Source organism: Pleurodeles waltl, chromosome 6 (genome assembly GCF_031143425.1).
Source record: "Pleurodeles waltl isolate 20211129_DDA chromosome 6, aPleWal1.hap1.20221129, whole genome shotgun sequence".
In the NCBI taxonomy this organism is placed as follows: Eukaryota; Metazoa; Chordata; class Amphibia; order Caudata; family Salamandridae; genus Pleurodeles; species Pleurodeles waltl.
Genome location: NC_090445.1, coordinates 216,421,708 through 216,447,678, shown reverse-complemented (window position 1 = coordinate 216,447,678; position 25,971 = coordinate 216,421,708). Strand labels below are relative to the sequence as shown.

Genomic DNA, 25,971 nt, shown 5'->3' with positions numbered 1-25,971 from the left:
TACCAGCCCTGTTCAGGATGTGGCAGATAATACGACTACAATGTAATACTGGAAAAAGTAGGGCAGGAGAAGGGGGGGGTTTGGGGGTGCAGGGTCTTGTGTAGTGTGCCAGAAGGCAGACTGTGGTGCAGGCCGGTGCTTCAGGGGATTTCACTTGCTGGTATTCACGAAGCCTGTCAAGTGGTTGACGAGTGAACAAGCTGCTCACATGTAATCTAGTAGACTAGGAGTGGCTGCTGCAGCAGAAAGTAGTTCAAGGTGTCTTCTGCCGGTGGAGGGGTGTGCTTTGGGTAGATACTTTCACTACAGCAGAGAACACTCATTGTCAAGCCTTTTGCACTCTACAGGTTCTACCTCATGGCTCTCTGAGATACATAATGCATTCTGCCTTCCGTGATTGTCCATTCTCCATTTCTGCCTCTGCTTCCCCAAGTTATGGGTAAGGTTAGAAGTGACAGTCCTCACCTCAGAGAGCTTGGTACTCTGATCTGCAGAGTCAGAGCATCTGTCCTTCGCTCTGTCTATCCTGGCAACAGCTGAGTGGCTTTGACATCCCTGCTTAAGTGGTTGATGTGATTTTAGCTGCTCACTACTCATTCACAAATTCTGTAACCTCTGCCCACTGAACAGTGTGTGGCCTTCTGCAAGGACCGTGGCTTTGATTTGCTTCAATCAGTTTTCTGATGATCTATTTGTCCTCTGGACTTTCAAGGCTTTGCTGCGAGTACTGTTAAAGGCTATTTATAGAGCTTTTGGCCTGTCTACATTTGTTTGAACAGCCCCCTGTTGAAATCGCAGATTGTGGTCGTTTTTTTGAGGGAATTGCAGGTTTTCTTCATCTTTTATTGTACCACAGTGAGGCCTTAACTTGGTCCTGATGTTCTTTGTGTATGCTTTTTGAACTCATGTTCTTAGAATGCTGACCCTTAAGATTATCTTCCTTATTGTAATCGCATCGGTACAACACATCCGTGAACTGCAGGTGTCGTCAGCCCACCCTTCTTATACCACCTTCTTTCTTAAGTTGGTACTTTGTACTCTAGCATCCTTTCTCCTGAAAGTGGTCGCCCTTCCATGTTGGGTAGGAAGAACTCCCCACGTTGTTCTCTCCACCACATCACTCAGAGGAGGTGGAGCTTCACCAGTTGGATCCCAGGAGACACCTTAGTTTTTAATGGCACTCAGAATAAGGAAAACTAGTTGAATTATCAGGTTTTTACTGGATTCGCCGGTGGAAAAAAGGGAAGGGTGGACCTTATGAAGACTGATCGAACTCTCTGTCAAGGTGTCCTATACCTTGGCTGAGTAGGAGCCCTCCTGAGGGTGTTTGGCCTTATTCCATCAATGCCACAACCTACCCTGCTTTAGCCAGGCTGGTATGTGGACATCTGTCCACACTCTACACCAGAAGGCCCTGAAAGACTAAGCAGGTAAATTGTAACTCCCTGTGAACCTGAGAGTGCATACAATAGTGCCTGGTGAAAGTCCACTCCTCAGACTCACCACCTATTTGTTTTGGAAGGTGGGGAGGACTCAGGTGATATTATGGAATCTGATTAGAAGCATCTGAAGAACAAGTTTTGCAACATGCATCATTTCTGGAGTCACATGTAGCTCATTATTCCACCTAGTGGTTGGGCCAGTAATACTTTTTTTTTTTTTAGTCCTTTTTATTTTTGCATATACTGGCCAATTGCTGCTATGTCTGTCACTTTATGACTTCAGACGTTCTCCCGGAAGCTCATGCGCTTGTTCATCCTCTTTGGATTTTTTTTTCCCTGCCATTGAGTCTGCAGTTAAGTGAGGTCAACGATTTGTCAGACAGCAAAGGGAAAATGCACTATGAAGGACATTCGAAGAGAGGGGAGAGTTTAAAAAAAAAAAAAATACACTGAAGATCACTGAAAAGTAGGTGGAACACTTGGACAACCACCAAGACTGCAACTTCTGCATGGCAAGACACCACTGTGTCGACTCACTGGAGGATGGAGTGGACTTCTACCCTTCATGGACATCTCCTCAGGATGAAATTGCCATATACAACTTTGTGGCGATTATGGTGTCAAGCTAGAAGAAGAGAAGACAGACTTGCTTTCTTCAGGAAATTCTCCTATCCTTGCAAAGCAAGAGCCAATACCTGCCGATAATGGCCATCAAGTTAGACCAGAGAAGGGAGGATTAGTCCAACAGCTTTGGGAAGATGTGAGGAATCGAATGAAGCACCTCCCAGAGTAATGCCAGAGTCTTCATGGAAGAGAAGACCATTGCCAATAAACGCCTGAAGTCTACACACAGCGTGGCAGATACGCCCAGAAGGCAGATGGTCTGAGGAACAACCTTGAGGAGGCACAATTGGCTTCAAGTGTCTAGCTTAAGAATAGGTGGAGAAGCGAATAAGCAGCACCCCCTTCACTGCGGAACAACTGTTCTGTTCAGCTGTAGATTTTATACTGTAGCAGTTTAAAAAAAGTAAAAAAAAAGGGCAACAATGCAGCTAAAGCCATGGGGGCACTGCTGTCTCGAGAAAACCAACAGAGGACCAACCTCCATGAGGAGACCATCTGGAAGGGGAAGATTCCAGGGCTCACTGCCACAAGCACCCTATCAAGATACAGGGCAAAAGTTGGTGTTAGACCTGACAGCCTTAGGGTGGTCATCCCCCAACTTTTTGCCTGCCTCCCTCCACTGTTCTGACACTGATTTTGCTGGTTTTAGGACGTTGCGCACTTTACCACTGCTAACCAGTGCTAAAGTGCATATGCTCTCTCCCTTAAACATGGTAACATCGGTTAATTCCCAATTGGCACATTTGATTTACTTGTAAGTCCCTAGTAAAGTGCACTACATGTGCCCAGGGCCTGTAAATTGAATGCTACTAGTGGGCCTGCAGCACTGATTGTGCTACTCACCTAAGTAGCTCTGTAACCATGTCTCAGGCCTGCCATTGCAGGACCTGTGTGTGGAATTTCACTGCCACTTCGACTTGGCATTTAAAAGTACTTGCCAAGCCTTAAACTCCCCTTTTCCTACATATCTCACCCCTAAGGTAGGCCCTAGGTAACCCATAGGGCAGAGTGCTATGTAGGTAAAAGGAAGGACATGTACATGTGTGTTTTATGTCCTCGTAGTGGAAAACTCCTAAATTTGTTTTCCACTACTGTGAGGTCTGCTCCTTTCATAGGATAGCATTAGGGCTATCCTCGTATACTGTTTGAGTGGTAGAGTCTGGTAAAAATGGGGTAACCAGGTCATATTTAGTATGGCCAGAATGGTAATAGAAAATCCTGCTTATTGGTGAGGTTGGATTTTATATTACCAGTTTAGAAATGCCACTTTTAAAAAGTGAGCATTTCGCTGCACATCTGTGCGTCATAGCCAGTCTCCAATCAACGGCTGGGCTGGTTGACAGCTCCTGTGTGCATTTCATCCAGACAACTACAAACACAGGATACTCAGTCACACTTGCATATCTGCATATTGAATTGGTCTTCCTGGGCTGGAAGGGTGTAGGGCCTGACACTTACATTTCAAAGGCTAGTGGCCTCTCCTCACACAATGGACTGCCTAACCCCCTTCTTGGGACCCTGGCAGACAAACCTGTACTGAAAGGGGACCTTGTGCACTTCAAAACCACTCTTTGAAGTCTCTCTCACTTCAAAGGCATTTTTGGGTATATAAACTGCGTCCCTGACCCCACCAAATCAGACACTTCTGGACCTGCACCTGCAACCTGTCAATGGTAACTGCCTGGCTGCCCAAAGGACTCATCTGGACTGCTTTGCTGAGAAGAACTGCTGTCCTGTTGCCTTGCTGCCCTCTGACTTTGCTGAGAAGTGCACTCCAAGGGCTTGGATTGAGCTGGGCTCATGTTTTCTGAAGTCTCAGGGACAAAAAGACTTCATCTCTTGAAGAAACTCCTTGTGCACCGAATATCGATGCACAGACTGCTGGAAACGACGCACAGCCTGCCTTGTGATGAGAAAATCGCCGCACAGCTGAGCAAGAACGACGCAGCCTGACTTCTCGAAGATTCAACGCAGCGCCTGCCTTGCAACCGGAAATTTGATGCACAACTGGACACGATCGGCGCACAGCCGAATCGGAATAACACAGCCGACTTCCCGAGTGAAGATTCGGCGCTGCGCCTGTCTTGCGACCGGAAATTAGACGCACAACCTTACCGCATCGGCGGACAGCTGAACCGGAATGATGTAGCCCACTTCCCAAGTGGAGAATCAATGAAGTGCCTGCTGTGCGACAGAAAATTTGACGCATCGCCTACCGGATTGATTCAACACCTGTGACATTTTCCCACACGCCCAGGATTTTCACCACATCGTCTCTGGGCGTCCAAAAGATCCCCGCATTGCAGGCAGGAACCAAAACAGTGCACTGGAAATAGACGCAAAGCCCCTTGCAGCGTGGGTAGAAAACGCATAGTCTGTGCCGTGCCGGAAATTCCGATGCACAATCTATTTTTCCACGCATCTCCTCCTCTGCGGTCTCCCTGCGTGTTATTTTTGATGCAAGCTAGGTAATTTGTGCAAACAAGAAACAACTTTTAATTTCTAAGATTTAAGTGTCTTTTTAATCTTGCAAAAGTGATATTTCAACTTGTGCTTATTGAATCTTTATCGTTTTGACCTTAATTTAACCAGTTAATTCTTATATTTTTCTAAACCTGTGTGGTGTATTTTTGTGGTGTTTTCACTGTTACTGTATGATTTATTGCTCAAAAATACTTTACACATTGCCTTCTAAGTTAAGCCTGACTGCTCAGTGCCAAGCTACCAGAAGGTGGGCACTGGATAATTTGGATTGTTTGTGACTTACCCTGACTAGGATTGTGGTCCCTATTGGGGCAAAGATGAATACTTCTGCCAACTAGAGACCCCATTTCCAACAGCTGGCAACAACACAGTTGTTGCAGTTCCAAGCAACCCTGCTCCAGGCCTTTTGAGCTAGAGGGACTATGGATAGGCAAGCCCTCCAAAGGAGGAGGCTCCTTAAACAAGTGACACTGCACACCAATCACCACACATCACAACATGAGTGGGTAGCAGAATGGGGCCTTCCTACAGGAGTGGAGGGAGGGTCATGTCAGACAAATGGATTCTCAACATCATCCAACATGGTTATGCCGTAGAAATTGTAAAGTCACCACGGGGAATCAAAAAGATCACACACTAAGGATATGTGATGCCTCCAACAGGAAGTGCAGGAACTCTTTAAAAAAAAAAAAAAAAAAAACAGCCAATAGTGTGTGCCCCCAGCAGAGATCAGTCGGGGAACTACTCAGCATAATTCCTACTGCTAAAACCAGATAACGTCTTTGAGACCATTCTGGACCTCTGCTTCCTAAATAAACTAATCAAGACGAAAAATCTAAATGACAGCATTCCAGATGGTCATTCAGTGGCTGCAGGACAAAAATATATGGAAACTAAAGACCCAAGGGACGCTTGCTCAGACATCCCAATGAACCACACAACATAAAAGGTCTTCTGGATTCCTCTTAAACCAAAACCACTAGCAATTCAGGGTGCGTCCCTTTGGGATCAAGTTAGCACCCAGTATTTACAAAAGTCCTAGAAGTAGTACCAGTATACTTATTATGAAAGAGGATACATGAATACTCTTACCTAGACGACTAGCTAGTGAAGACAAACTCATTCTCTCAGTTCAAAAGAATCGTCAAGACTGATAGACAGCCTTCACAAATGGTCACTATAAACATAGAAACGTCATCAACACAGCTGCACAGAGAAAAGATCTTTCTAGGGGCAAGAATCAGCACTGAAGACTTGAGCTATCCCCAACCCAAGAGGATTTGAGTGATCAAAGAACAGGCTTGCCACTACTGCAAAGGTCAGTCTGACACTGAGAACTGTGGCAAAATGATGGCCTCCTGCATCCCACAGATTCTCTAAGCAAGACTGCATATCTGAGAATTTCAGGAATGGATCCAAAATCAATGGTCACAGGCAAAGGAGTGTTGGGGAGATCTGTTTGTTGTAACGCAAAAAGTACAAAACTGCATCTCATGGTGGAACATTGACAAAATAAGTGGGCAGATTTTTCATGCAGCCAACTTCAACTGTGACCAACGTCATGGATACATCCCACACGGGCTGGGAAGGTCACATGTGGGAACTCAACATCAGAAGACTGGGGAAAGCAGAAGAAATGATCCAGCACTTAAATGTTCTGGAGCTCAAGATGGCCTTCCTGGATCTAAAGGCTTTCCAGGTGGTAGTTTGGGGCAAGACAGTGCAGGTCCAAACAGACCATACAACCACAGTATTCTACCTCAACTTAGGAGGGCCCTGTTCACGTGCTGTCAAAGCCAGCCCTAGAGATTTGGAGATGGGCCAATCCAAAAAGAATAATCTTAATAGCAGTGCATCTGCCTGAGGTAGAAAATGTAGAAGCAGATTAACCAGACAAGCATCCATATCGTATGGATGGGATCCAAGCCAACGGGTACTTCAGAAGGTGTTTGAACAGTGGGGTACTCCAGAGGCTAACCTGTTCACCACCCCAGAAAATGCACAATGCCAAGACTTCACTTCCAGGCACCCATGCCACCGCTCCCAAAGGAATGCCATTTGATAAACTAGTCAAGGAGATTTAGATATGTCTTTCTGCTAATTCTTCTCATATCTTTAGTGATAAACTGCAAACAGACAGTAACACAGACTGCATTGCCCCATAGTAGGCAATGCAGACATGCTTCTCAGACCCAGTGGAAATGGAACAAGGAAATAATTCTAGTATCAGATAATCTGCGCTCTGTGCAGGGAGGCATTGTCCACCCCCTGTAAACAAGCAGTCTCAGTAACGACCTGTCTTAAGACATGTACACCTCCCAAAGCTATACATGGACATCCTAATGGAAGCTCAAAGACCAATTACAAGAAAATGCTGCACAACAAAATGGGGGATATGTGTCCTATGGGGCAGAGAAAGGGAACTGTTCCACAAAATGATACAAGATACTACAGTAGTTAGGTACATAGCATACCTCATAGACCGGGCCACCAAAATTATGTGACTGGGTCGGGACAAATTATGCGGCAAAAAAAATCGAATTATGCAGTATAATGCTGCACATTATTCTGGACCTTTTTACCCTTGTTAACATGGTCTGAGCATTTGTTACAACACATTAGTACCCGTTTAACACCCAAATATAGCCGTAAGCAGCAAAAAGTTGACCAGTCAACCTTTGCAAAGGGTAGCCTAGGTGAAACGGACCAAGGCCTCTGCCGGAGATTTGTGTGGCCACCCCAGCGGGCCTCGCACAGTACAGCCTGGAGTGAGCGCACATTTTCTTGGGGTAGATGGCTGGAGCTGCATCCCATCCCATTGGTATGTGGTGTGCCTCCCTCATCTTGTTTGGGAATGGCGCTGCAGTAAAGGCAGCCAGGGCATGCTGGACGAATCAGAGGGTGCACCCCCGGACGGGCACAGTGCCTACTGGAGTTAGGCTGCAGGCTAAACAAACTAAAATGGGGCAGCAGTTTGATCACAAGGCCACAGCTTAGACAAGCGAGGCAGCTGGAGCTACACACTGAACCCATCCTGGCAGCCGTCAAGTCCACCAAGGCGGCCCTAGAACACAGGATCAAAGCAGTGGTGTTGGACCGAAGACTACTTTGCGTCAATCACAAGAAACTGGCAGAGAAAGTGTCTGCCGCATAGAAGATACTGGCCCAGATCCCACCAGTGGTTAGAGACAATGCGGCCCAGTTACATAAACTTCAAACTGAGGTCAGTGCCCACACAGAGTGCCTGGAGCATCTTGATGATGCGGAGGTGTGCTCGAGGCGCAAGTGTATCCATTATTGGGGTGCCCCAAAAAACTACAGTTCCAAGTGCTGATCTTTGTTTCAAAATGGCTCCTATATGTCCAGGAGGGGAGCCCAGTTGCATCAAGTGGGAGGCCCTCCAGAGGGGATACTCTGAATCAAGTGGGGGCTCTGAGATCATTTTGAGGTGGGGGGGGCGGAGTGGGAAGAGGAGCTGTGTCCACCAGTGGTCACCCCAGTTACGGCAGATGACCTCCTCTGGCCCCATGGTCCCGGGGCTATTCTTTTACAGGAGACCCATTTGTTGAAATTCTGGACACTGCAGTTACTAAGGTGGAAATGGAGAATGCTTTGTCTCAGCTTGCAGCCGGCAAGGCTGCTGGGTCTGACTTAATCCCGTTTGAAATTTCAGGAAGTTTTTTCCTAATGTAGTAATCACTCTGTTTGAATTTTTCAGTTCTCAAGCCCTTGCCGATTCTGTATTTGCATCTTGGGTCGAGACGTTCATAGCAGTTTTTGCTAAGAAGAATAAATATCTCTTTTATACCTATTCTTATCGCTGATTAATTGAATACTTGTAATACCTTGCCACTGTTGTCACTGATTTACTTGATCAGTTATTTGAACTGTTTGTTTACCCATAAAGGGTCTGCTGGATACAGCATATTTTAAACATACAGTATTTAGGATTTTGCAGGTCTGTCATAAGATCTGGCAGTTTTTCAGAACTACTTGTCAAGTTTTAAGCTTCACTCTGGCACAATCCTAATCTGCTATTTTTTTTTTTAAAGATGGCAAGCTTCCGGAAGCACTTGCGTCTTCACACTCTAGACCAGTGTTATAGGAATGGAATAATGAGATCATTTGATGAGTTATCCAAAGAATTAGGGATGTCTAATAGGATTTTTCAGATACTGACATTTGAGGGGCACAATATGTTTAACTGTGTATTGACTTTCAATTTAGTCTTACTCTTTTGGATGTGTGACAAACAAGATGTTTCATTGTCTGGTGTATATTTGCTTAAAGAGCAGCTTGCTGATTAACTTATGAACTGATAACCATTTTTAAATTTTTCATACTTTCCTAATTTAAAAAAAATGAAACCTGTATAATGCAAGTAAATACTTTTATGCTGTCTCATGTACTTGTTGGATTCTGGTTAGTTTGTCCGCAAATGCAGCAAATAACACAGGGATGAATCAGATATGGGTTCTCCGTACTAGTAATTGTAGGAAAATGGCTCCCTATTGCAGTTACCCCCCACTTTTTGCCTGATACTGATGCTGACTTGACTGAGAAGTGTGCTGGGTCCCTGCTAGCCAGGCCCCAGCACCAGTGTTCTCTCACCTAAAATGTACCATTGTTTCCACAATTGGCACACCCCTGTCACACAGATAAGTCCCTTGTAAAAGGTACCAGTGGTACCAAGGGCCCTGTGACCAGGGAAGGTCTCTAAGGGCTGCAGCATGTGTTGTGCCACCCTTAGGGACCCCTCACCTAACACATGCACACTGCCATTGCAGATTGTGTGTTAGTGGGGAGAAAAAGGCAAAGTCGACATGGCATCCCCCTCAGGGTGCCATGCACACAAAATACTGCCTGTGGCATAGGTAAGTCACCCCTCTAGCAGGCCTTACAGCCCTAAGGCAGGGTGCACTGTTCCACAGGTGAGGGCATAGCTGCATGAGCAATATGCCTCTACAGTGTCTAAGTCTATTCTTATAGATTGTAAGCACAGTGTGGCCATATTAAGTATATGGTCTGGGAGTTTGTCAAAAATTAACTCCACAGCTCCATAATGGCTACACTGAATACTGGGAAGTTTGGTATCAAACTTCTCAATGTAATGAACCCACACTGATGCCAGTGTTGGATTTATTTTAAAAACAAATGCACACAGAGGGCATCTTAGAGAAGCCCCCTGTATTTTACCCAATCCTTCAGTGCAGGACTGACTGGTCTGTGCCAGCCTGCTGCTGAGACACAAGTTTCTGACCCCCCTGGGGTGAGAGCCTTTGTGCACTGAGGCCAGAAACCAAGCCTGCTCTGGGTGGAGGTGCTTCACAACTCCCCCCTGCAGGAACTGTAACACCTAGCAGTGAGCCTCAAAGGCTCAGGCTTCGTGTTACAATGCCCCAGGGCACTCCAGCTAGTGGAGATGCCCGCCCCCTGGACACAGCCCTCACTTTTGGCGGCAAGTCCAGCGGAGATAATGAGAAAAACAAGGAGTCACCCACCGGTCAGGACAGCCCCTAAGGTGCCCTGAGCTGTGGTGACCCCTGCTTTTAAAAATCCTCCATCTTGATTTTGGAGGATTCCCCAATAGGAATAGGGATGTGCCCCCACCCCGCCCCTCAGGGAGGGGGCACAAGGAGGGTGTAGCTATCCTCAAGGACAGTAGCCATTGGCTACTGCCCTCCCAGACCTAAACACACCCCTAAATTCAGTATTTAGCGGCTCCCCAGAACCTTGGAAACTAGATTCCTGCAACCTGAAGAAAGAAGGACTGCTGACCTACAAGCCTGCAGAGACGGAGGTAGACAACTGCTTTGGCCCCAGCCCTACCGGCCTGTCTCCAACTTTGAAAACCTGCTCCCACGATGCATCCGACAGGGACCAGCGACCTCTGAAGCCTCGGGACTGCCCTGGACTACAGGACCAAGAAACTCCTGTGAACAGCGGCCCTGTTCAAAACCAGCTGCTACTTTGCAACAAAGAAGCAACTTCCAAGGACTTCACGTTTCCTGCCGGAAGCGTGAGACTCTACACTCTGCACCAGACGCCCCCGGCTCGACCTGCAGAAAACTCCGGGAGGACTCCCCGGCGACTGCGACCCGTGAGTAACCAGAGACTACCCCCCCTGAGCCCCCACAGCGACTCCTGCAGAGAGAATCCAGAGGCTCCCCCCCTAACCGTGACTCCCTGTAACAAGGGACTCGACGCCTGAAATCAACGCTGCACCCACAGCCCCCAGGACCTGAAGGAACCGAACTTCGATGCAGGAGTGACCCCCAGGCGACCCTCTGCCTGGCACAGGTGGTGGCTGTCCCGTGAACCCCCCGTGCCTGCCTGCACCGCTAGTGACCCCCAGGTCCCTCCATTGAAACCTATACAAAACCAGACGCCTGCTTTGCACACAGCACCGGGCAGCCCCTGTGCCACTGAGGGTGTGTTTTGTGTGCCTACTAGTGCGCCCCCCCACCTTCAGTGCTCTAGAAACCCCCCCTGGTTTCCCCCACCCCCCCCTGAGGACTTACCTGCTGGCAGACTGGAACCGGAGCACCCCTGTTCTCCATACACGTCTCTGTGTTTTGGGCACCTCTTTGACCTCTGCACCTGACCGGCCCTGAGCTGCTGGTGTGGTAACTTTGGGGTTGCCTTGAACCGCCAACGGTGGGCTGCCTATGCCCCAGGACTGAGACTTGTAAGTGTTTTACTTACCTCCTAATCTAACCTTTACTTACCTCCCCTAGGAACTGTTGATTTTTGCACTAAGTTGTGTAGGAAAGTACCATCTTGCCTGGCATGTTACCCCCATATTTCACTGTATATGTTGTTGTAGTCTGTTACTGGGACCCTGCCAGGCAGGGCCCCAGTGCTCATACGTATGTGCCCTGTATGTGTTCCCTCTGTGATGCCTAACTGTCTCACTGAGGCTCTGCTAACCAGAACCTCAATGGTTATGCTCTCTCTGCTTTCCAAATTTGCCACTAACAGGCTAGTGACTAAATTTACCAATTCACATTGGCATACTGGTACACCCATATAATTCCCTTGTATATGGTACGGAGGTACCCAGAGTATTGGGGTTCCAGGAGATCCCTATGGGCTGCAGCATTTCTTTTGCCACCCATAGGGAGCTCTGACAATTCTTACACAGGCCTGCCACTGCAGCCTGCGTGAAATAACGTCCACGTTATTTCACAGCCATTTACCACTACACATAAGTAACTTATAAGTCACCTATATGTCTAACCTTCACCTGGTGAAGGTTGGGTGCAAAGTTACTTAGTGTGTGGGCACCCTGGCACTAGCCAAGGTGCCCCCACACCGTTCAGGGCAAATTCCCGGACTTTTTCGAGTGTGGGTACACCATTACACGCGTGCACTATACATAGGTCACTACCTATGTATAGCGTCACAATGGTAACTCCGAACATGGCCATGTAACATGTCTAAGATCATGGAATTGTCACCCCAATACCATTTTGGTATTGGGGGGGACAATTCCATGATCCCCCGAGTCTCTAGCACAGAACCAGAGTACTGCCAAACTGCCTTTCCAGGGTCTCCACTGCAGCTGCTGCCAACCCCTCAGACAGGTTTCTGCCCTCCTGGGGTCCAGGCAGCCCTGGCCCAGGAAGGTAGAACAAAGGGTTTCCTCTGAGAGAGGGTGTTACACCCTCTCCCTTTGGAAATAGGTGTGAAGGGCTGGGGAGGAGTAGCCTCCCCCAGCCTCTGGAAATGCTTTGATAGGCACAGATGGTGCCCATCTCTGCATAAGCCAGTTTACACCGGTTCAGGGATACCCCAGCCCTGCTCTGGCACGAAACTGAACAAAGGAAAGGGGAGTGACCACTCCCCTGACCAGTACCTCCCAGGGGGAGGTGCCCAGAGCTCCTCCAGTGTGTCCCAGACCTCTGCCATCTTGGAAACAGCAGGTGACGTCAGAGGCTCCTTCTGATAGGCTCTTACCTCTCTTGGTAGCCAATCCTCCTTCCTTGGTAGCCAAACCTCCTTTTCCGGCTATTTAGGGTCTCTGCTTTGGGGAATTCTTCAGAAAACGAATGCAAGAGCTCACCAGAGTTCCTCTGCATCTCCCTCTTCACCTTCTACCAAAGGATCGACCGCTGACTGCTCCAGGACGCCTGCAAAACCGCAACAAAGTAGCAAGACGACTACCAGCAACATAGTAGCGCCTAACCCTGCCGGCTTTCTCGACTGTTTCCAGGTGGTGCATGCTCTGGGGGTAGCCTGCCTTCACCCTGCACCAGAAGCTCCGAAGAAATCTCCCGTGGGTCGACGGAATCTTCCCCCTACTAACGCAGGCACCAAAAGACTGCAACACTGGTCCTCTGGGTCCCCTCTCATCATGACGAGCGTGGTCCCTGGAACACAGCAACTCTGTCCAAGTGACTCCCACAGTCCAGTGACTCTTCAGTCCAAGTTTGGTGGAGGTAAGTCCTTGCCTCCCCACGCTGGACTGCAAAGCTGTGTACCGCGTGATTTGCAGCTGCTCCGACTCCTGTGCACTCTTTCCAGGATTTCCTTCGTGCACAGCCAAGCCAGGGTCCCCAGCACTCTGTCCAGCAGTGCACGAGCTTCTGAGTAGTCCTCCGGCGTCGTGGGACTCCCTTTTGTGACTCTGCGTGGACTCGGTTCACTTTTCTTCTAAGTGCCTGTTGGGGTACTTCTGCAGGTGCTGCCTGCTTCTGTGAGGGCTCTCTGAGTTGCTGAGCACCCCCTCTGTCTCCTCCAAAGGCGACATCCTGGTCCTCAGCAGCACCCAAAAACCTCTACCGCGACCCTTGCAGCTAGCAAGGCTCGTTTGCGGTCTTTCTGCGTGAGAACACCTCTGCAAGCTTCATTGCGACGTGGGACATCAGTCTTCCAAAGGAGAAGTCCCTAGTCCTCTTCTTTCTTGCAGAACTCCAAGCTTCTTCCAACCGGTGGCAGCTTCCTTGCACCTTCAGCTGGGGTTTCCTGGGCTCCTGCCCCCCCCCCCCCCCCACGACTATTGGACTTGGTCCCCTTGTCTTACAGGTACTCCGGTCTGGAAATCCGTTGTCAGTTCACTGCTGGTGTTTATTCTTCTTGCACAATCCCCCTATCACGACTTCTGTGCTTTCTGGGGGTAGTAGGTGCACTTTACTCCTACTTTTCAGTGTCTTGGGGTGGGGTATTTTTCTAACCCTCACTGTTTTCTTACAGTCCGAGCGACCCTCTACAAGCTCACATAGGTCTAGGGTCCATTCGTGGTTTGCATTCCACTTTTGGAGTATATGATTTGTTGCCCCTATACCTATGTGCTCCTATTGCAATCTATTGTAATTCTACACTGTTTGCATTACTTTTCTTGCTATTACTTACCTAACTTTGGTTTGTATACATATAACTTGTGTATATAACTTATCATCTTACTGAGGATACTCACTGAGATACTTTTGGCATATTGTCATAAAAATAAAGTACCTTTATTTTTAGTAACTCTGTGTATTGTGTTTTCTTAATGATATTGTGCATATGATATAAGTGGTATAGTAAGAGCTTTGCATGTCTCCTAGTTCAGCCTAAGCTGCTTTGCCATAGCTACCTTCTATCAGTCTAAGCTGCTAGAAGCACCTCTTCTACACTAATAAGGGATAACTGGACCTGGCACAAGGTGTAAGTACCTCTGGTGCCCACTACAAGCCAGGCCAGCCTCCTACAAGTGCCCACTTTGAAAATAGCTTATTGCCATTTTTACAAAGACTGTACATGATGTTTTCATTCAAAGTTCCTAAAGTATCTAAGTGAAGTACATTACATTTAAAGTATTAACTGTAAATCTTGAACCTATGGTTCTTAAAATAAACTAAGAAAATATATTTTCCAATATAAAAACCTATTGGCCTGGAGTAAGTCTTTGAGTGTGTGTTTCTCATTGATTGCCTGTGTGTTTACAACAAATGCTTAACACTACCCTCTGATAAGCCTACTGCTCGACCACACTACCACAAAATAGAGCATTAGAATTATCTACTTTTGCCACTATCTTACCTCTAAAGGGGAACCCTTGGACTCTGTATATACTATTTCAAAGTAAGAAATTGTGTGCACAGAGCCAACTTCCTACAGTAATCAAAAAGTTCTTAAGATGGAAAAAGACGTTAACCACTAAATTCTATACCAGAACCAACGCTGGGTCTGAATTAAACAGTTCTCATGAAAGCACCGTTTGAAGCAACACAGAAGTCTAAAAAATGAAAGGAAATTATGTTGCACACTGTTTTCTTATTAGCTAGTAAGTCCAGCGAGATGTAGTCCATTATGAGCTTTATCCAGTAAAGGAGTAACTCACAAGGATACAGTAGTTATAAGAACACATTCTCCGTTTGTTCCAAAGCGTGTATCGCCTTTTCAAATTATATAATCCAGATACCATCTTTCTTTCAAAATCCAATGTAATCAGCTGGAAAAGTCTGTTCTCTTTAGATGTAGGTACAGCTGTTATGTGTTGCATACAGCAAACTAAAGCTAAATAGTTGTGTGCTACATGCTTCACAATTTCTTGGGTTACCTACAAGTAAGGATACAATAGTTGGATAGATTGTTCATACAATTTGGTTGTTGTGTTATAAACTACCGAAGAAAACACGGAAGGCTAAACCAAGGCCACATCCTGCTAGAAAAGGGGTGCAACATTGGTGTTTATGGGACCATGTCTATGCCTGTGCATGTTCAATTTTGTTCATGAGCATATATTTTTATTGCATCTGTACAATCTAATAATGTTGCATTGGTAGGTTAAACTGCATTAAAACATTTATTCATCACTACTTATTCGCCACAGTAGTGTATTGCTACATAGCCCATGCACAACATGTGCATCTAGATTAAATGTAATGCTGTAAAAGAAAGAAGTTACTAATATATGACAGGTTTTGTAGCTTGCAGCTCTATTAGATTTACATGCAACTCTTCCACGTCCCTAATGAAGAAGGGAACTTGGTGTCATGAAAAATAATTGAAATGGTTGTCATGTTGGCATTGCTGGCTTATGGTTGATGTATTAGTGAGCCTTAATGGGTTTGACTTAGTTGATGCCCAAAGTTAACAAGCATTTGGAATGCAATGGGTCTCACGTTTGCTCGAGTTAGAGCTATTGGGGCTGTAAATTTCTAACTGGACTTTTCTTGCCACATACATGGAAGAATAAAAAGTAAAACAGTTGACATAAGCAAGCCAATTCAAAGCATCACGGTTGCCATATGCGTGACCGCGAAGAAGACACACAGAAGGAAAATTTAAAAGTCAAACAGTTTACATACGTAGTCCAATTCAAAGTGCCACGGCCGACGTGAGCATGAAGGAGACATACAAAACAAGAAGTTTGCTTGCAGTCAACCATATCGGCAAATGTGCAATTATCCATGTAACAGGGTTGGTCCCCAAGGCAAAAACAAAACCGCCCCAAACAGGGACAAACGTAAAACATTTACCAATGATAAAGGATTTTTGAAAGGCAAGCCCTCGAACGAGTGAAAGTGATGGGCGTGGTTAAAAGCCCACATAGATACCAGCACGTCGGAAAAGCTGCCCAACCTAAAAGGAAGTCTATTAGCTATGCTTCAGGCCCAACCGCTAGATAGTGGAATGGTGCAAAGCATGTGAATCTAGAAGAGCTTTGAGTTGAAAAGCTATTAAGTAACCTGTTACTTTCTAATTCTATGTTGGGAGGTAGGCATGTGGAAGGGAATGAGCTCAGGGACCATGTCAAGCCTGCTTAAAGGTAACTTGCTGTCCTGATGCATATTAAATTGTTTTTATGTCAGTTTTTATTTCTAAGCTAATTTTTTCACTTTTTCTGGCTTGCTTGTAGTGCTCCCGGAAGTGGCCCAAGATTCCGACCCGCAACTGTCGCGGTCGATGAAGAAAGCTGCGAAGATGAAAGGGATGATGCGATTGTGAATTGCAGTTTTATCCAAATGAGTCCTCCTCAGTCTGCCACTGAGACCACTTTGGAGTCAGTGCCCCTTCCAAATGCTGTGCTCACAAGTAGCCCAGTTTCTTTAGCAGCTGTCTCTACTCCGGCAACACCATCAGTTAGCTTCACCATGAAGACCAATGTGGTGACCCCACAGCAGAAGCTTGGAGTCTGTTTCTCATTTGCCAAGAAGGTGCCTGTAAAACTTGAGTCTCCATCTTCTGTTTTTAAAGACCAAGTTGAAGACACAAGCCTAACTGAAGAGGGCCTGCTGGTTGATAAAGCAACATTCGAGCAGGGAATATTGGTGAGAACAGGGGATGTAGAACCTGCTAACATCCCTGAAGAGAAACATGAGGAGGAAGAAACGCAAGAGGTTGATTCGGGAGCCTCACTGGCTAGTACCTTATCCAAGCTTAAGAAAATGAAGCGAGATGAGCAGGCACTTCATGCAGAGTCAGAGTATTACCACTACATGCCCCCGGCGCACTGTAAAGTGAAACCCCCTTTTCAGTTTTTACTCTTCATGAGATCAACTGACCAGATGGAGGCAGAGAATAATGCTACTGGCAAAGGATTAGAGACAAGCAAGTGCAAGGATCCTGCCAAAGACGGCAGCAATGGGAAAGGTCCTGAAGCAACCGACTGCTGCAAAGGCAAAGATTCAGTGAAAGTTACGGACAGTGGTAAAGGTACTGCCCCTGTTGGGGGCAACAATGGCAGCAAAGGGAAGGATGCTAGTAAAGGCAGTGACAACATGAAAAGCAACAGTGGCAGCAAAGTCCGTAGCACCATCAAAGCCAGTGACTGTAGCAAAGGCAGTGAGAGTAACAAAGGTAGCGATGGCAATGCAATCACATGTGGCAACAAGGGCCGGGATGCTATCAAAAATGTTGACAGTGACAAAGGCAGTGACAGCAGTACAGTCAGCAGGGGCAGAGATGTCAAAGGCAACACGTCTAAAGACTGCAGCAAAAACAATGAGCCTGTCAAAAGCAGAGACATAGTCAAAGTTGGTGATGGGGGCAAAAGCAGTGAAGCAGTCAAAGTGACAACTTCTATTAAAGTTGTAAGCACGGTCAAGAACAATGAAACTATCAAAATTACAGATGCTGTCAAGGTCAGCGGGACTCCCAAGGGAGTTGATGGCATAAAGAGCATAGAGTCTGTCAAGGTTGGTAGTGCCACAAAGGGCATCGAGGCCTTGAAGACTGTGGGTATAATTAAAGGGGCAGAAGCAGTAAAGTCTGAGTTTACACAGGGTGGCAGAGTCAGCAAGGGTGGTGAAGCAGCCAGTGTGGGCAGTGTCAATAAGAGCAGTGAGACCATTAAGGTGGTTGCAACCATGAAGTCAGTTGGTGCAATGAAGTGCAGTGACGGCAACAAGGGTGGTGTGCCCGTCAAGGGTGGTGATGCCATCAAAACTGTAAACCCCATTAAAGGCAGTGAGCCTGTCAAAATGGGTGGAACTGTTAAGGGCAGTGAGACCAGGATTAGTGGGGCCACAAAGGGCAGCGAGGGCATTAAGGTGGGAGCATCAAGCAAGGGTGCAGAGTCTTTGAAGATGGCTGGGCACATCAAGAGCAGTGAAGTTTTAAAGGTGGTTACACCTAATAAGTGTGGCGATGTCCTTAAGGTTGGCATATCTAACAAAGGGGCTGAAGCCATCAAGGTGGGTGGTCCCGTTAAGTGTGGTGAGGCCATTAAGGTGGGTGCTCCTAGTAAAAATGGTGAATCCATCAAGGTGGGTGGCCATACCAAGGGTGGCGAGACTGTCATAGTGGGTGCAACTAACAAGGATGGTGAAGCCAACAAGAGCGGAGAATTTAAGGCAGGTGGAGTGAGTAAGAGTGGTGAATCGATTAAGGGGAGCGGAGCCATCAAGGTAGGCACAGCCATTAAGGGTGGTGAGGCAAGCAAAAGCAATCCTATCGCCAAAGACAATGTCAGTGAAAGGAAAAAGGTTCTGTCTGTTAACCCCAAAATAGGCACTGCAAGCAGTAACAAAGCTGATAATCTAGGGAGTGCTGAGAGCATTGTAACTCATCCAAAGCAACCAGCGGGATTACTCCCTGCTAAGGAGATTAAGCAGGAGGAAAAGAAAGGCACCACCCTCACTGCCTCAAATGAACGAATTGTGGAAAACAAAAGCTTGGAATCAAATACTCCAGATGAAGGTTCTAAGCCTATTGAAGGTAGAGCTGAAGTTCTGGAGGGCCCTAGACAGCCCAGTGGGCCGTTTTTCCCAGTTCTGGGTAAAGATGACACCACCATGCTGCAGTGGCCGTCAGAACTCTTGGTATTTACTCAGACACAGCCAGCTGTTTCCTACAGTTGTAATCCCTTGTATTTTGATTTTAAACTCTCACGAAACAAGGCTGATAAAAAAAGTATGGAAAAAGCAAAAGATACTCAAACTCCTACAAAGGAGACCTCCCGGCTTGTAGAACAAAAGGATATGAACAAAGGCAAAGACGCTGAATATCTGTCTGCTGGCCTTGATGTTAAGAGCATAGTCAAGACTCCAGTACATACATGTGGGGCACAGAATAAAGCAGAGACCAGTGTTGCGGTGCTTTGTGAACCTGACGAGAATAGCATCATTAAAAAAGAGAAATCTGGAAAATCTCACAAACACAAAAAAAGAAAGAAGCATAAAAAGTCTGGCAAACGTAAACGCAAGCACAAGGCAGAAGTGGAGACTGGTGAAGAAAAACAAAAGAAACGCAAGAAGCATAAACGTAAGAAGACCAAGACCACCATCCCTGTAGATGCAGAGCTTGTTTTGAAAAACGAAGGTTGTGATGCTGTAAGCCAACTGTCAACGGCAAAGACCAGTCCAAACAACGTGACCCAGCTAAAGCCTCTCTCTGTTTCAGAAGGGATCATTGTCAGCAAAAATGAGACTGCTGTCCTGAATGTATGCCAAGAGCCTCCCACCAAGAAACCCAAAACTGAGAGACAACTCTCATCTTCATGTTCTGCCACACACGGGCAATCTTCAAGCAAGCGAGCGAGCGGGTCCAGACGCAGGAGCCGCCACAGTAGTGGTGATGAGAGTGACCGGAGTTCTCACCAGAAGCACTCCAGCCAAAAATCTGTCTCTCACTACAGTGATTATGACGACTCTGCAAGCGGACACTCTAAAAGCCGATCGAGGTCCGCTCAGCGGCGCTCTTCGCGAAGGTCCTATTCTTCGAGCTCTGACAGGTCTTCGTACAACAGTCGTTACAGTGGCAGACGAAGTTACTCAGATGACAGTGATTACAGTGAGTATAGCAACCGGTCCAGACGGCGATCAAAGCGCTCCCGTGGCTCGGACGACGACTCGGACTACAATAGCTCAAAGCGGACATCTAAAAGGCACAAATACTCTTCCTCTGACTACAGTCATAGCCGATCCCGGAGCAGAAGCCGTAGCCGAAGTGAGACCAGGGGTCGATCAAGAACAAGAAGCAGAGGTAGAACACGGAGCAGCAGCCGCAGCAGGAGCCACAGCAAGAGGAGGAGCCGCAGCGATACAGGCCGCAGCTGGAAACGCAGCCGTAGCTACAGCAGAGACCGAAGTCGCAGCACCAGAAGCCCATCCCAACGCTCTGTCTCCAGAAAGGGTTCCCGTGGTCATGAGAGCCCTGATGAAAGGAGAGCTAGCCGAAGAGATTTCAACCGTTCAAAAATCTACCGTTCACAGTCTCCCCGTTACAGCAGGTCCGGTAGAACTGATGGGCATTCAAAAAGAGGAGATAGTAGAGGAAGGGACTCTAAGGGCTTCAGCAGTACCCTTTCCCACAGTTCAAATCTGAGAAAAAGTTCTGAGAGGGAGTCTTCCGATGGAAAGAGCTCTTTAACTGCAAAACAGCTGCTAGAAAATATTCAGTCACGAAGGATGGACAGGAAATCGGTTCCAATTGGAGAGACTGCAGCAGGACCGAGTAAAGGTGGGGCAAAGCTAAAGGATCCCCCTCAGGGTTACTTTGGCCCTAAGCTGCCACCGTCTTTGGGTAACAAGCCAGGGATGCCTTTAATTGGAAAGTTGCCCACAAACCGTAAGCCATGCACTGTTAAGAAAGATGAGGCTGGAATGGAGAAAACTGAGGACCTGGCAGATGACGGACAAGCCTGTGCAGATATCTTGCTACCAGCACTGCCTGTTAAAGAGGATATTCCTGTGAAGCCTGATGTAAATGATGCAACACCTGTTCATGAGTTAGAAAAAGCTCCTGAAGTGCTGCATCCTCCAGTAGTTCCCCCTGGAGTACCAGAGCATCAAGAATACTACAGTTCTTCAGAGCAGCTTTTACCTCATGGCTATGGGACCAGTATGTGTGAGGACCGGGTAGCTATGGAATCTGTAGGCAATGGTAACCCAGCTTTCCCTATGGACAACAGTTTGATGCCTTTAGGTCCTGATCCAGAGCATTTTTCGGCATACAGACCCCAGAGTGAGGGCTTGAGCATTGACGGAGACCAAGAGGGAGAAGATGATTTTTCTCTGGCACCACTGGAGAGCCAGCCTATTACGTTTACGCCAGAAGAGATGGAAAAGTACAGCAAATTGCAACAGGCAGCCCAGCAGCACATTCAGCAGCAGCTTTTGGCTAAGCAAGTGAAGGCGTTTCCTGCATCAGCCCTCAGCCAAGTCCCTCCAACCATGCAGCAGATTCACATACAGCAACCAGGACCGGGTGCTGCCACATCAATCACTACAGTCCAGCATGCCATCTTGCAACATCATGCCGCTGCTGCTGCAGCTGCAGCTGTAGGCATGCACCCACACCAGCACCAAGCTTTAACCCAGGTGCACCATATTCCCCAGCACCATCTAACACCCATCTCGCTCTCTCATCTTACCCATTCGCTGATTCCTGCACACCCAGCTACTTTTCTTGCTGGTCATCCTATTCATATCATTCCAGCCTCTGCTCTCCACCCAGGTCACCTAACCCTTCACCACCTGCCTCATGGACTTTACCCAACCTTACTTGCCCCTCGTCCTGCCTCAGCAGCTGCCACAGCATTGCACCTTCACCCTCTGCTGCACCCAATTTTCTCTGGTCAAGACTTGCAGCACCCTCCTAGTCATGGTACATGAGAATACGTAGACCCAGAGAAGGCTAATAGACAACATCACCAGAATGAGGATCGTCTGGAATGTGTGGCCGTTTGAACAGCCAGGTTTTGGTGGCTTGGCTCAGGGGGCCACTGCATGAAAAGTACGAAATGCAACAGTGGGGAGATTTTCCTAGTTGTGGTTTGAAACTGAACTTGTGTATTGTAACCATGCTCTGTTAACATACCATCTAATGGCCCCAAGCATTAGTCAGGGTTTTTCCCTTTTCGTCCATCTGTTTTGCCTGTGGATCCAGCTCAAACCACTCGTTCCCATTAGAAAGGCTGCCCTGGACTCCATGCAAATACTTCTTGCTCAGTTCATTGTTTTATGCTGAGACAAGGGGACTCTATGGAACTGCGTCATAGCCTAATTTAACCAGTGATGGGGAAACCCCTGAAAAATAATGTTGCAAAATTTCACAGTTACTGTGGCCTGGAAAATGTGCGTCCCTGAATCCACCAGAAACTTGTGGAGCGCCATGGAGACCAGCTTCACAGCACCTTGATTAAAGTATAAGATGTTGAAACCAAAACTGAACTCACTGTAGTTTCAGAGCTAGTGCAGCAGACAGGCAAAAAACACACACAAAAAACCACATCTTTACGGCTTCAGCTCTCATTAGACTGTCTAGCAAGGCTAGTTTTGGGACTGTGGAATAAAGGATGCCTAGAGGCAACAGGAGCAGAGTGAACAAAAAACGGATGACAGTCCGCAGACTAGTAATTAAAAAAGCAGACTGCTTTCCTGTTTCTGGGTGATGAAAAAATACGTCCAGGCTTGTAGGTTGATTGAGAGGCTTTGTTCCCCAACCCCCCCACCGTCTGATATTTCCTGTATTTTAGGACTTTTTTAATTAATGTAAAGATTTGCACTGAAAGCTATGACATTATCGATCAGCTGCTTTTCTTGTAGCTAAATAAAGCGTGAAAATAGGGTAATAGGATGGGGAGTAATGGGCTGCAATTTGTCTGTACTATCCTGCAATATTTTTACAGCCAGTTCTTGGAGTTGGTGGTACTTGTTTCCTACTGCTTTTGTAAATATCTTTTGCTGTGGTTGAATCAGAAAGACACAATTAATGTAGGTAAGACGTCCTAGCTTCAGGTGTCCTAAAATGAAATAACAAGAAAGGCTAACTGATCGTCAAAGCATGTATATTTATGAAGCTCGTATTTTTCACGTTTTATGTACCATAAATGTAAAATACATATAAATATATATTAAGTTAATCTTCAGTTGAATTTACCTACACTCCACTTGGATTAAGAAGAATGTGTGAATGGAGGAATTTGGTGTTCCAAAATCTGGAAGCTCACTTCCATTGTAGACATGTCCCATGACTTGACTTCCTCAGCATTTTTTTTATTCATCACTTGAGGAAAAGCAACTGGCTCATTGCATGTGTATGAAGGTGCCCATTTTGTGGTTTTGCAGAAGTGAGGAAATTTGGAGTTCATACAGTTGGTTTACATTCTGTTGTGTTATTCTGGCAGTCGAAATGCTCCATTGGGAGTACAAGCCTTCATGCAGACATTGTAAGAAATGTCATGGGAAGGGGTTATACAGCCAATTATTTTATTTTTTATTTTTTTATATGGAGAGTGACGGGAAAGAGACTGAGATTCTGTAAATGGACAGCAACCACAATTGTGATTTAATGGAGAGATTCCTTCTTTAGCCTAGCTTCCAAGGGATTTAGAGGGAAAAGTGCACATGGAGATGTTTGCCATTTGTCACCAGCATGGATTTTGTGATTGTATATTAGCTCTAATCCTCACATCGTCACCATAATTTTATTAGGTTTTGAGAACAGTTTTTGATTTAATGTTTGGTCATCAAACACATTTCTTAGTTTCTGTTCCTTGATAATGAAATATTACATCAGGGTTATCTCACCTGAAAGAACCAGTGGCTTCAGTCCCCCTCACTATCTACAAAAAGTGCCTTATGTCATCAGCACTTCAGAATTTCAGGTATTTTTGGCATGCTGGTTACTCCTGCACACTTTTGTGTTCTCTGTAACCCTTTTAACCTCAATAGTCTTCTTTTTAAGCTGATTCTTCCTCTCCTAGGACCAGTTGTCATTTCTCCTTTGAAAGTTATAGCCATATCATATCCATTTAATTATTTGGAATTGGTGTACGAGACAACACATACTGGAAGTATCTGTTTCATTTTGGACAGTTCGCAAATTGTATTGTATTATATTATTGTTGCCTATTTTCTCTACAGTAATGTACATATTGAGTTCCCCTGATGGCATGCATCAGAATTAAGGGGTCTCTTTAGAGTTTGGAGTATACATTTATACTCCATCATCCGTGACTCCTTTGAGAAAAGGAACGACAGCAGTTCAAAAACAGCAAAACCCTTTGTTTACGTAGTTACATTTGCTGCACTGGAGTCATAGTAACGAGGAAAGACACAATTCCTACATTTTATACAACTGAGAGGAAACAAAAATTTTTTCCATCTGCCAGAGAGCTCTTTTTCACCAGTCTAGCTTTGTAGAAAATGCAGCAAAAGTATTTTCTCATTTTCACCAGTGTGGGCCCTCTGTTAGTTGTTTAACTTTTTCCATTTCCATTAAAAACTTACTTTGACAGGATCATTTTAAAATAGGTTTTCATAGTTTCAGTGCTAATCAGGCCAGAAATGCTTTGACTAAACAAGGTTCAGTTTCTAGAGATGATCAAAAGAAAACAGCCTTTGTATGCTTTGAATAAACTTCTAGCTCATGGTTCTTCTAGAATAATATGGTAAATAATGTGTATTCTCTAGGAAGGTGTGTAGAAAGTACATTTAAATGTCCTTTGCTTATGTGGCCCTCCCTTGTAGTACCATATTCTTGCGAAAATGATAGAACATTTAAATTGAGGTATACTATACTATACCATACTGGTACAACATAACAGGAAGTGCTTTGCAAAGCATGCAATACCAACAGATTTACAACTAGTGCCGCCTATTCTGAACTCTCTTCCATTTAAATCATTACTTACTAGTTGTTGTAAAATATTGTTAAATCCACACAGACTGGTTTTGTTTGAGTCACATTTACATATCATTGCTGATTATACCTGACATGGCTGATTCAGTCTTAGTAAGTCTGTTTGAACCTATAGGTTTTCTTATTGTATGGACTGTAGATCTGTGGTTTCCTTGACGGACACAGTACATTAAAAAAACCATTGTGTTTTAGTGAAAGACTCCTTATCCTTTGTAGCTTGCAGTAATTGAATGGATACCCATTATCACAAGAACCTGATCCATAGGCTGAACACGATTGTCATCCTTTTTTCAACATTTTCTTCATTTAACAGGCTGTGTTGTGTGTTTGAGAGCATGTCTACCTGTCCAATTGGAGATGGCCATCAGTTTGGTTTGGGGATTAAAGAAGGCTCTTTGTTAATCTTTCCTTTTGACAAAATTGACTTTGTCATATTTTTAGTGCATCCTACTTTTCCAGTTTATGTGAACAATGTAAGTATTTTTTACATGTATGTCAACTCCATTACAAAGCATACTGAGCTCCTCAGTTTTTTCAGAACAGTGGTTCTTTATTTCGTCAAACTGCTACAAATAAGCACTGGAAGGACACTTTCCATTTCCAAACAAAGTGGTTGTATTTAACTGTCACTTGTAAAATATCTAAATAAAGATAAATATGTGTATATATATATGTACATACATATATCACACTGTAAATTGGGAAATACAAATTTCTAATAAATGACTTCTGAAAATAACTAGCTTGTCTTGTCCCCTCTGGCTCAGTCTTGAATTAAGGAAAGAGCTATCAAAGCAAAACAGCAAGCAGAATGAACACTGGTTAGAGGTGCTTTTATGTGTAACTTTTTAAATAATTTTTTAATTGCTGATTCCACTCATATGCGGTCTTACATAGAATCACACTTGCCAGTCTGTCTTCATGGATTCTGGATGTTCTAGAAAATCTGAACACATAAGTGATCACCTGCTTCTCTAGCTGTTCTCTGTGATCACCTTTCTAAGCAGGTGTTCAACAGCTAGCTTTTTACTTAATTGTGGGAAAATATAGTAGCGCATGATCTTTTTTTAATGAAAGGAAACTACTACTCCTGGTCTCTCTTTACTTCCCAGCTCAGCGGTCTGACGTGTCCACACCTCAAATGGGGTGGGAATTATTTTTCCAAAAGATGCTGTCACTTTGAAGCACTTTCTTGAGCAACAGATTCAGAGTAAGGAAGTACTTCCAAGATCGTAAAGAAGGGCTCAAGTATAGAAAAGGGTAAGAGAAAAGAATGATTAATGTTTGGGCAGGGAGAATGCAGTGCTATGAAACAAGGAGCCCGAACGGAGTCTGCAACCACAGATGC

At 45.6% G+C, this 25,971-nt stretch overlaps 1 protein-coding gene across 5 annotated transcripts in view; it reads left to right on the top strand.

Annotated features, from left to right (window-relative positions):
- The window catches only part of GPATCH8 (G-patch domain containing 8), a 264,134-nt gene extending 238,772 nt beyond the window's left edge, over nt 1–25,362 (top strand). For all 5 annotated transcript variants that reach the window (XM_069237916.1, XM_069237917.1, XM_069237918.1 and 2 more), the window contains one exon: nt 16,396–25,362. In XM_069237916.1, the coding sequence (XP_069094017.1) occupies nt 16,396–21,592 (5,197 nt within the window). In that variant the 3' untranslated portion in view covers nt 21,593–25,362. The remainder of the gene's footprint in view (nt 1–16,395) is intronic.
- Nucleotides 25,363–25,971: the final 609 nt, after the last annotated feature.